This window comes from Musca vetustissima, unplaced genomic scaffold, assembly GCF_032173495.1.
Source record: "Musca vetustissima isolate MV318-11 ecotype Yass unplaced genomic scaffold, APGP_CSIRO_Mvet_v1 utg1405, whole genome shotgun sequence".
NCBI lineage: Eukaryota > Metazoa > Arthropoda > Insecta > Diptera > Muscidae > Musca > Musca vetustissima.
In genome coordinates this window covers 135,119-145,235 of record NW_026874419.1, presented here as the reverse complement: position 1 = coordinate 145,235, position 10,117 = coordinate 135,119, and the positions used below count along the sequence as shown (strand labels likewise).

Sequence of the window (10,117 nt, the reverse complement as noted above, 5' to 3'; positions counted from 1 at the left end):
TATCATAGAAAAATATTTATCCGGATACATTTTTCCTAAAAAAAAATCCGGATTTATTTTTTCATAGAAAAAAATCTACCCGGATAAGTTTTTTCTATAAAAAAATGGAATATATCCGTCTAATTTTTTTCTATGTGAATGTTTATCCGGATAATTTGTTTTCAATAAAAAATGTATCCGGATATTTTTTTTTAACAAATTGAATTTGGATTGCAAAAAAAATAATAAAAAATAATATCCGGATACATTTTTTATAAAAAAACTAGAAGGATACCCTTTACTATAAAAAATATACGGATACCATTTTCATAGAAAAAAATTATCCGGATGAATTTTTCATAAAAAATATTTATCCGGATATATATTTCCTAAAAAAATATACGGAATTATTTTTTCATAGAAATAAATTTTTTTTCTATAAAAAATGTATCCGGATATTTTTCCTATGAAAAAATATATCCGTGCAATTTTTTTCTATGTGAAAGTGTATCCGGATAATTTGTTTTCAATAAAAAATGTATCCGGATAATTTTCTTTTAAAAAAATTGAATTCGGATAGCAAAAAAATAATAAAAAATAACATCCGGATACCTTTTTTATAAAAAAAAACTATCCGGATAGCCTTTACTATAAAAATAATTTTCGGATACCTTTTTTATAAAAAAAAAACTATCCGGATACCTTTTGCTATAAAAAATTATCTAGATACCATTTTCATAGAAAAAAAATTATCCGGATGAATTTCTCATAGAAAAAAAATTATCCGGTTGACTTTATCATAGAAAAATATTTATCCGGATATATTTTTCCTAAAAAAATATTCGGATTTATTTTTTCGTAGAAAAAAAATCTACCCAGATACATTTTTTCATAGAAAAATGTTTATCTGTATACATTTTTCCTAAAAAAATATCTAGATTCATTTTTTCATAGAAAAAATCTACACGGATACATGATACCAATGAATATATGCGGATACATTTTTTATAAATAATATTTATTTTATTTTTCAAAAAAAAAAAAAAAAAAAAAAAAAAAATCCTAATACATTTATAAAAAATATCCGGATACATTCTTTTATAGAAACAAATTTATTCGAATACATTTTTTTCATAGAATGTTACCAAAAAAATGTATCCAAATACATTTTGTCATAGATAATATTTATCCGAATACATTTTTCATCGAAAGAAAAATTTCCGGAAATAGGAATAGAAATTTATACGAAAATAATTTTTTTTCTATGAAAAGAAAATTTTTTTTCTATGAAAAATTGTAACCTGGATATTTTTTTTTTCCACGAAAACATGTATCCGGATAATATTTTTCTAGTAAAAAATATATCCGGATACTTTTTTTCTATAAAAAATTATTCGTATAATTTTTTCGGATTTGTTTTCTAAAAAGATCATCTAAATTAATTTTTCTATGGAGTCTAAATGTTTCTAAATTTTGTTAGCTTCAACCCACTGTGCCACAGTAGCTGTATCATAAATCACTCAATATTTTCTTTTATTTTGAAAATTACCAATATTATTTGAGTTGTGGTTGATTTCATTTTAGTCAATGGAAAATAAATCAAAATTCCAATCAAAAACTCATTATTTTTCTGGGGGGAAATAAAGCGGAAAATTGTGGACAAAGGATCAACAGATTTTTTTTCCATTTTTTGTTGAATAAACTCCATACATAAATCATAAAAATTAGCTTTGTATTATCTAATAATATCGCAACTACTACTACATATACACATAAATAAATACAATACACTTACAACAGTTAATGGTTAATGATTAGCTTAGCTTATCCTACGGACCTACCGACCGACGGGCCACTACAACTACAAACGCTGATGCATTTTACAATTCCCATTGCAATTGATGACCGACCATACCCAATCCACGTAATTCGGCACCTTGGCATAGATACCGAATTTATTCCGTTTGGCACAGCCATCACCGAATGAGGTAATGCCAAAAATGGTCCATGGATGATTGGGTTTGGTATTATCACGACAGAGCAGTGGGCCACCAGAATCACCGGCACATGTGTCAATCCGGCCACGTTTATGACCCGCACAAAACATATTTTTCGTAATCGTGTAATCGTAATATACCGAACGACAATTATCCATAGAAATTATGGGTACTTCCGCCTGATGCAGGACACTCGTGCCGGCCACATCACGATTACGACGTTTACCCCAACCAATTACGGTGCATTCAATATTTTTCGGCAACGGTTGATAGGGTTTGGGTAGGCAGGAGAAGCCAATCCAGGTTGTGGTATTAACGGGTTTGGGGAGTCTGCAAATATAATTCAAAAGTTTTTTATTTCAGTTTTTAAAAAGTTTTCAAACCGAACTTACTTCAGCAAGGCAACATCACTGTCCACAGTTTTCTTATCGAAATTCGGATGCTTATAGCTTTTCAGAACCTTCAAATGCAGCTCCGTGCCATCCTCATGATCCAGATTATGTTCACCCAGGCGGACGTACAACACCTTTCGTACACAATGGGCGGCCGTCAGGACCCATTGGGGTGCAATCAAGGTGCCACCACAAAATGCCTCCTGAAAGACAACAAAATAAGGGACCCATTAATATAAGAAATATTTTGAATATTGGTTCCTCCCCTACCTTAAAACGATTAAAAATCGCCACCTGCCATGGCCATTCACCTTTGCGTGCCGCCTTCCCTCCGATTATCTTCAACATATTATACATATTCCGTTTATTACTTCGGATCGGAGCAATACCACATTTCAATTTCATTGGGGTGTATTCGGGTCCACGATAACCCTTACCGTTCATAATGAAATCACTGACAATTGAATTCGAGATGGGACCATCATCACTGATATCTCGTCTTCGGGTGGCCGATGGTCGTAACTCATAGGCGGGTATTTTTTGCACCTGGGCCTGCAGCCATTGTTGGCAAAAACTTCCCTCGGTGTAGCAGTAGGCTATTTCGCGAAGAACCTCCCGGCCGCACTGTTCACGAACGCGACATTTTCTGGAAGGCCAAACAAGAAGAAGAGAAAATAAATCAGATGAATTTTTCATAGAAAAAAATTTATCCGGATGAATTTCTCATCGAAAAAAAATTTATCCGGATGAATTTTTCATCAAAAAAAAATTTATCAAGATGAATTTTTCATCAAAAAAAAATTTATCCGGATGAATTTTTCATCGAAAAAAAATTTATCCGGATGAATTTTTCATCGAAAAAAAATTTATCCGGATGAATTTTTCATCGAAAAAAAATTTATCCGGATGAATTTTTCATCGAAAAAAAATTTATCCGGATGAATTTTTCATCGAAAAGAAATTTATCCGGATGAATTTTCCATCGAAAAAAAATTTATCCGGATGCATTTTTCATCGAAAAAAAATTTATCCGGATGAATTTTTCATCGAAAAAAAATTTATCCGGATGAATTTTTCATCGAAAAAAAATTTATCCGGATGAATTTTTCATCGAAAAAAATTTATCCGGATGAATTTTTCATCGAAAAAAAATTTATCCGGATGAATTTTTCATCGAAAAAAAATTTATCCGGATGAATTTTTCATAGAAAAAAATTATCCGCATGAATTTTTCATAGAAAAAAAATTATTTGGATGAATTTTTCATAGAAAAAAATTTATTTGGATGCATTTTTCATAGAAAAAAATTTATCCGGATGAATTTTTCATAAAAAAAAAAATTCATCCGGATGAATTTTTCATAGAAATAAATTTATCCGGGTGAATTTTTAATAGAAAAAAATTTATCCGGAAGAATTTTTCATAGAAAAAAAATTATCCGGATGAATTTTTTATAGAAAAAAAATTATCCGGATGAATTTTTCATAGAAAAAAATTTATCCGGATGAATTTTTCATAGAAAAAAATTTATCCGGATGAATTTTTCATAGAAAAAAATTTATCCGGATGAATTTTTCTTAGAAAAAAAGTTTATCCGGATGAATTTTTCTTAGAAAAAAAGTTTATCCGGATGTGTTTTTCATAGAAAAAAAATTTATCCGGATGAATTTTTCATAGAAAAAAAATGTATCCGGATGAATTTTTCATAGAAAAAAATGTATCCGGATGAATTTTTCATAGAAAAAAATTTATCCGGATGAATTTTTCATATTCAAGCGGATAATTTTTTGTACACTTTTTCATAACAAAAATGTATCCGGTTATCTTTTTTAGAAGAAAATATTATCCGAATATCCGATCCGATCTACTTACTTATATCTCCGCGTCGTACACTTCGGTGTACACTTTGTCCATCGACTCCATTTCGAATAGATTCGTCTATGCTTGGGAATTAAATGTTCGGGTGTGGCACGCTCCCGAATCGGTTGAACAGCAGCACCCGTCACATTTCGATATTCGTTATAGTCACCGAACTCTTCATAGGACATATCGCCGGCCTGCTCCTGATTATCACCATGGCTCAAATCAATATCGAAGTCATCATATTGGAATACCTCACCCTCAGATCCATCATCGAATGTTTTCACTTCCTGACGGTGGTGGCGTTGATTATGTCCACGATGTCTATGGTGCGGTTGATTGTATCTCTGCCGTCTTGATGATGTTCTCGACCCACCACTGTGCCGTATCGTTTTTACATTTGTCGTCGATGACTGCAAATATTCACTGGGCGATTGTGCCGAACCCAATTCATTTAGAGCATCTTCTGCCTGCTCTTCGGAATAATCATTTAGTTGCTGCTGCAGGGGAATATCGGGGTAGGTTACATCTGGTCGAGGGGTATGATTACGATTTGGCCTTTTCCTTTTCGCCTTTATGACGAAAAAATCTATTTCCTCACTGTCGTCGTCCGCCTCTCCCCAATACTCGTGACGACCGCCACCACTCGTGCTGCTCACTACATGTTCGGCAACAAGTTCCTCACTTTGTATGACAGGATGTTGGCTGTACAACTCGGTTGGTTTGCCAACCGCTACACTCAGTGTGGGCTGATGCGTCTGGCTGCCAACACTTGTTGCCGTTGCAGCTACGGGAGCTGTGGCAGCAGCTGCTGCCGCATTAATGACAATTGTCGGGGCTGTGTTGCTGGTGTGTTGTTGTTGCTGCTGTTGGACACCATGCGGTGGTAGACTGCTTGACGTGCTTGTTGACCATTTACCATGATGATCCACCTCAGCCGGATGACATCTAAAAAGCAAAGAAATGAAATTAGTCATGTCGAGACATATTACATTTGGAGGAGATTTATTTGTTGGACCCACAAATGGACCATGTTGCTCTAGTAGGAAATGTCAGTATAAATGTGATTGTGTGGGTGAACATATGTGTGTGCCTCCGTCCAATTGGGTCAGTTTGTGAAAGGTAATGTTAAATAAAAAATGACTTTATTTAATTTTGAAAAAATCATAGAAAAAGTTTATCCGGATACAATTTTTTTACAGAAAAAAATACCCGAATAAATTCATTTATAGAAAAAATTGGATCAGACCAATTTTTTTATTTATCCCGATGAATTTTTCAATAGAAAAAAATTTATCCGCATGAATTTTTCATAGAAAAAAAATTATCGGGGTGAACTTTTCATAGAAAAAGAATTTATCCGGATGAATTTTTCGTAGAAAAAGAATTTATCCGGATGAATTTTTCGTAGAAAAAAATTATCCGGATGAATTTTTCATAGAAAAAAAAATTATCCGGATGAATTTTTTCTTAGAAAAAGTTTATCCGGATACAGATTTTCATAGAATTTTTTTTTAATTGCCACAAAAATTAGGCCAAATTAATGAATGATTACTCCAAAGATAACCGAATCTTTTGTTTGGCTTCAAACCTTTTGTTCTTCTGACTTCACCAAAAATTAATCAGCCATTAATCACACATACATACACACACAATAATGACACACTCCATTAAGTCTGATCTCAATAAAACCCAACTTCAGAACTTCAATTTATTTAACACTCCATTTAACACTGACAATGACTCAATTTTTGATGAATAGGCCCAGAATATTTCATTCAACCCCCTCCCATTTCGGGAATACTTACCGTCGACATTTGCGCTCTTCAATATGTTTCGTATGGCCACATTTCCGTTTGATTTTACAGTGACGCTCCCGCCGCTTCATACAGTCTGGTGAACACGACGACCATGGAGACCATTGTCCGAAAAAGTACTGTTGATCGTGATGGTGGCGATGATGGTGGCGCGATGGTCGCCGTCGTGGCGTCCATCTGTGATACGGAGGATGTCGTCGATGATAGTGACGGCGGTTCTCATTGGCATACACCCGATGCACCCTTTGTCCATTGTGCCAGTGATGGAAATGTTTTTGATTAGGCCGTTCCCGTTCCTCAAACTGTCGTCTTCTATTCGGTTCCTCTGTTAGCGGTTGTGGCTCCACGCTCTGAGGGTGTGCTGTTGTTGATGATGCCAGCAAATGACCTATTGAAGCGTTAACTTCCGCTGGTATCTGCTGTTTAGCCAATTGAGGAACATGACTACTCTGTAATGAGCCAAAAAATGGAGACGGAACAAAAGAAAAACACAAGAGTCACATTAAAACAAAAGTGAAAAACTCCGTATGGCTGTCACCCCTTCGCCCAGAATTGGGCGAGGAGGTAAGGTAAACTGATATGATGTGAACTTTATAGGTTTTAAGGTTTAAGGTTTTGTTGTGTCTGGCATCTCTTGGCAAACATGATTTATGAATCACGTTTTGTGGCTTTGGATGTGGCTTGGAGATGTCTCTTTGGTTAGGATTTCTGTTTTGTCGCCGCCTTTTTTAGTCAACCATCCAACCAACCGACAAACTTCTATGCCTTGAATGGCTATCAAACATACAACATGTGATATGTTTTCCTCGACATGATGGGATATTAGTTTCAAATTGACTATTGGTTTCATGTTTGGATTCTTGTATTTGAAATATTCATCAGTGTCTTAGATGATGAATGGTATTGATTCATAAATTCACAACAAGGCATTCATCGTTAAGCTAAATTCTGAGTTTTCAGGCAAAACTTATGAAAAAATTGTATTTTGATAATCTTTTTAATTAAAAAATTCATCCGGATAATTTTTTTCTATGAAAAATTCATTCCGATAAATTTTTTTCTATAAATAATTCATTCGGATAAATTTTTTTCTATGAAAAATTCATCCTGATAAATTTTTTTCTATGAAAAATTCTTCCGGATAAATTTTTTCCTATGAAAAATTCATCCGGATAAATTTTTTCCTATGAAAAATTCATCCGGATAAATTTTTTCCTATGAAAAATTCATCCGGATAAATTTTTTCCTATGAAAAATTCATCCGGATGAATTTTTTTCTATCAAAAATTCATCCGGATAAATTTTTTTTCTATGAAAAATTCATTCGGATAAATTTTTTTCTATGAAAAATTCATCCGGATAAATTTTTTTCTGTGAAAAATTCATCCGGATAGATTTTTTTCTATGAAAAATTCATCCGGATAGATTTTTTTCTATGAAAAATTCATCCGGATAAATTTTTTTCTATGAAAAATTCATCCGGATAAATTTTTTTCTATGAAAAATTCATCCGGATAAATTTTTTTCTATGAAAAATTCATCCGGATAAATTTTTTTCTATGAAAAATTCATCCGGATAAATTTTTGTCTATGAAAAATTCTCCCGGATAAATTTTTGTCTATGAAAAATTCATCCGGATAAATTTTTTTCTATGAAAAATTCATCCGGATAATTTTTTTTCTATGAAAAATTCATCCGGATAAAATTTTTTCTATGAAAAATTCATCCGGATAAATTTTTTTCTATGAAAAATTCATCCGGATAAATTTTTTTCTATGAAAAATTCATCCGGATAAATTTTTTTCTATGAAAAATTCATCCGGATAAATTTTTTTCTATGAAAAATTCATCCGGATAAATTTTTTTCCTATGAAAAATTCATCCGGATAAATTTTTTTCTATGAAAAATTCATCCGGATAAATTTTTTCTATGAAAAAATCGTCCGAATAAATTTTTTTCTATGAAAAATTCATCCGAATAAATTTTTGTCTATGAAAAATTCATCCGGATAAATTTTTGTCTATGAAAAATTCATCCGGATATTTTTTTTTCTATGAAAAATTCATCCGGATAAATTTTTTTCTATGAAAAATTCATCCGGATAAATTTTTTTCTATGAAAAATTCATCCGGATAAATTTTTTTTCCTATGAAAAATTCATCCGGATAAATTTTTTTTCCTATGAAAAATTCATCCGGATAAATTTTTTTTCCTATGAAAAATTCATCCGGATAAATTTTTTTCTATGAAAAATTCATCCGGATAAATTTTTGTCTATGAAAAATTCATCCGGATAAATTTTTGTCTATGAAAAATTCATCCGGATATTTTTTTTTCTATGAAAAAATCATCCGGATAAATTTCTTTCTATGAAAAATTCACCCGGATAATTTTTTTTCTATGAAAAATTCATCCGGATAAATTTCTTTCTATGAAAAATTCATCCGAATGAAGACGATATGTGCCAACTATAGAGGAATAAGTCTCCTTCCCATCGCATATAAAGTGCTATCCAGTGTGCTGTGTGAATGATTGACCAGATTTTCACTCTGCGCCAAATCCTGGAAAATACCCACGAAAAACACATCGACACATACCACCTATTTGTCGACTATAAAGCCGCATTCGACAGCCCTATCCGTTCAGAGGTGTTTAAAGCCATGTCTGCGTTCGGCATTCCTGCAAAATTAATACGGCTATGCAGGATAACTTTAAGTGGCACAAAATCAGCCGTTAAAGTAGGAAAGGACCTATCGGAGCCCTTCAATACCGAACGAGGATTCAGACAAGGTGACAGTTTGTCGTGATCTTTTTAACATCCTACTGGAAAAGGTCATACGCCGATGACATCGATATAATGGGTCGAACATTGCGAGCGGTAACAGCCACCTTTGAACAAATTGAAAAGGAGTCTGCCAAAGTGGGTCTGGCAGTAAACGGCGAGAAGACCAAGCTGATGGTATCAACGCGCAAGACGTCCAGTAGACGCGGACCAACTGTGGAACTTGAGAACTACAGCTTCGAGGTAGTTAAAGACTTTATATACCTTGGTACCGCCATAAATAAAACGAATAATATCAGTTTTGAAATTCGGAGAAGGATTGTGATGGCCAACAGATGCTACTATGGTCTAAGTAAGCAGTTTAGAAACAAGGCCACCTCTCGCCAGACCAAACTCACACTTTACAGGACGCTGATACTACCCGTGATATTATATGGATCAGAAGCATGGGTACTTGTGCAAGCAGATGAGGCAGCGCTTGGGGTGTTTGAGAGAAAAATTCTCCGAAAGATCTACGGGCCGATCTGCGTCGACGGTGAATATCGGCGTCGAATGAACCATGAACTTTACAATTTGTACGCGGACATCGACATAGTCAGTCGTATTGAGCTGCAGCGACTACGGTGGCTAGGCCATGTTGTGCGGATGAATGAAAATGCCCCAGCTCAAAAGGCATATAAAAATGAGCCTACTGATGGTTCCCGTAGAAGGGGAAGGCCACGAATTAGATGGAATGACCATGTAGAAAACAACATCTTGGAACGTGGTCTTCCAAATTGGTGGACTTGCGCACAAGACCGACACGCTTGGAAATCTTTTTTAAGCTCGGCTTATGGAACAACCGTTCTGTAACAAGCTAGCTAAGTAAGTAGAATTTTTTTCTATGAAAAATTCATCGGAATGAATTTTTTCTATGAAAAATTCATCGGAATGAATTTTTTCTATGAAAAATTCATCCGGATAATTTGAAATTTGAATGAAAAATAGTCTTTAAATAAATCGTCGATTATGGGATATTTGAAAAAAAAATATTTAAAAAAAAAATCCACATCTTTGGTTTTTGCCTCCATTTCAAAACATTGTTTTGATCTATTCTATATTTCGGATCAATAACATCGTGGTCTACTCCGATGTCTTTTTAGCCACAGTCTGTTGATGGCGGTTTGGTTCATCGTTGTCCCGCATGTTTTTTATTGTTATTGTTGTTGTTTTTTTTTTTTCAATTCTCATTGTCGTCTTTTTGCGGTAAGATTTCCCTCGTTTTTAATTTCCATCCAATGATGGTTTT

At 33.7% G+C, this 10,117-nt stretch overlaps 1 protein-coding gene across 1 annotated transcript; it reads right to left on the bottom strand.

Annotated features, from left to right (window-relative positions):
• Positions 1–1,840: 1,840 nt before the first annotated feature.
• LOC133333684 (uncharacterized) lies at positions 1,841–6,895 on the bottom strand. Its single transcript, XM_061541976.1, has 6 exons — positions 6,833–6,895; positions 6,037–6,494; positions 4,241–5,176; positions 2,639–3,014; positions 2,369–2,571; positions 1,841–2,306 (listed from the first exon to the last, which is right to left on the bottom strand). The coding sequence occupies exons 1-6, from the start codon at positions 6,893–6,895 to the stop codon at positions 1,841–1,843; spliced, it is 2,502 nt and encodes an 833-aa protein (XP_061397960.1).
• Positions 6,896–10,117: the final 3,222 nt, after the last annotated feature.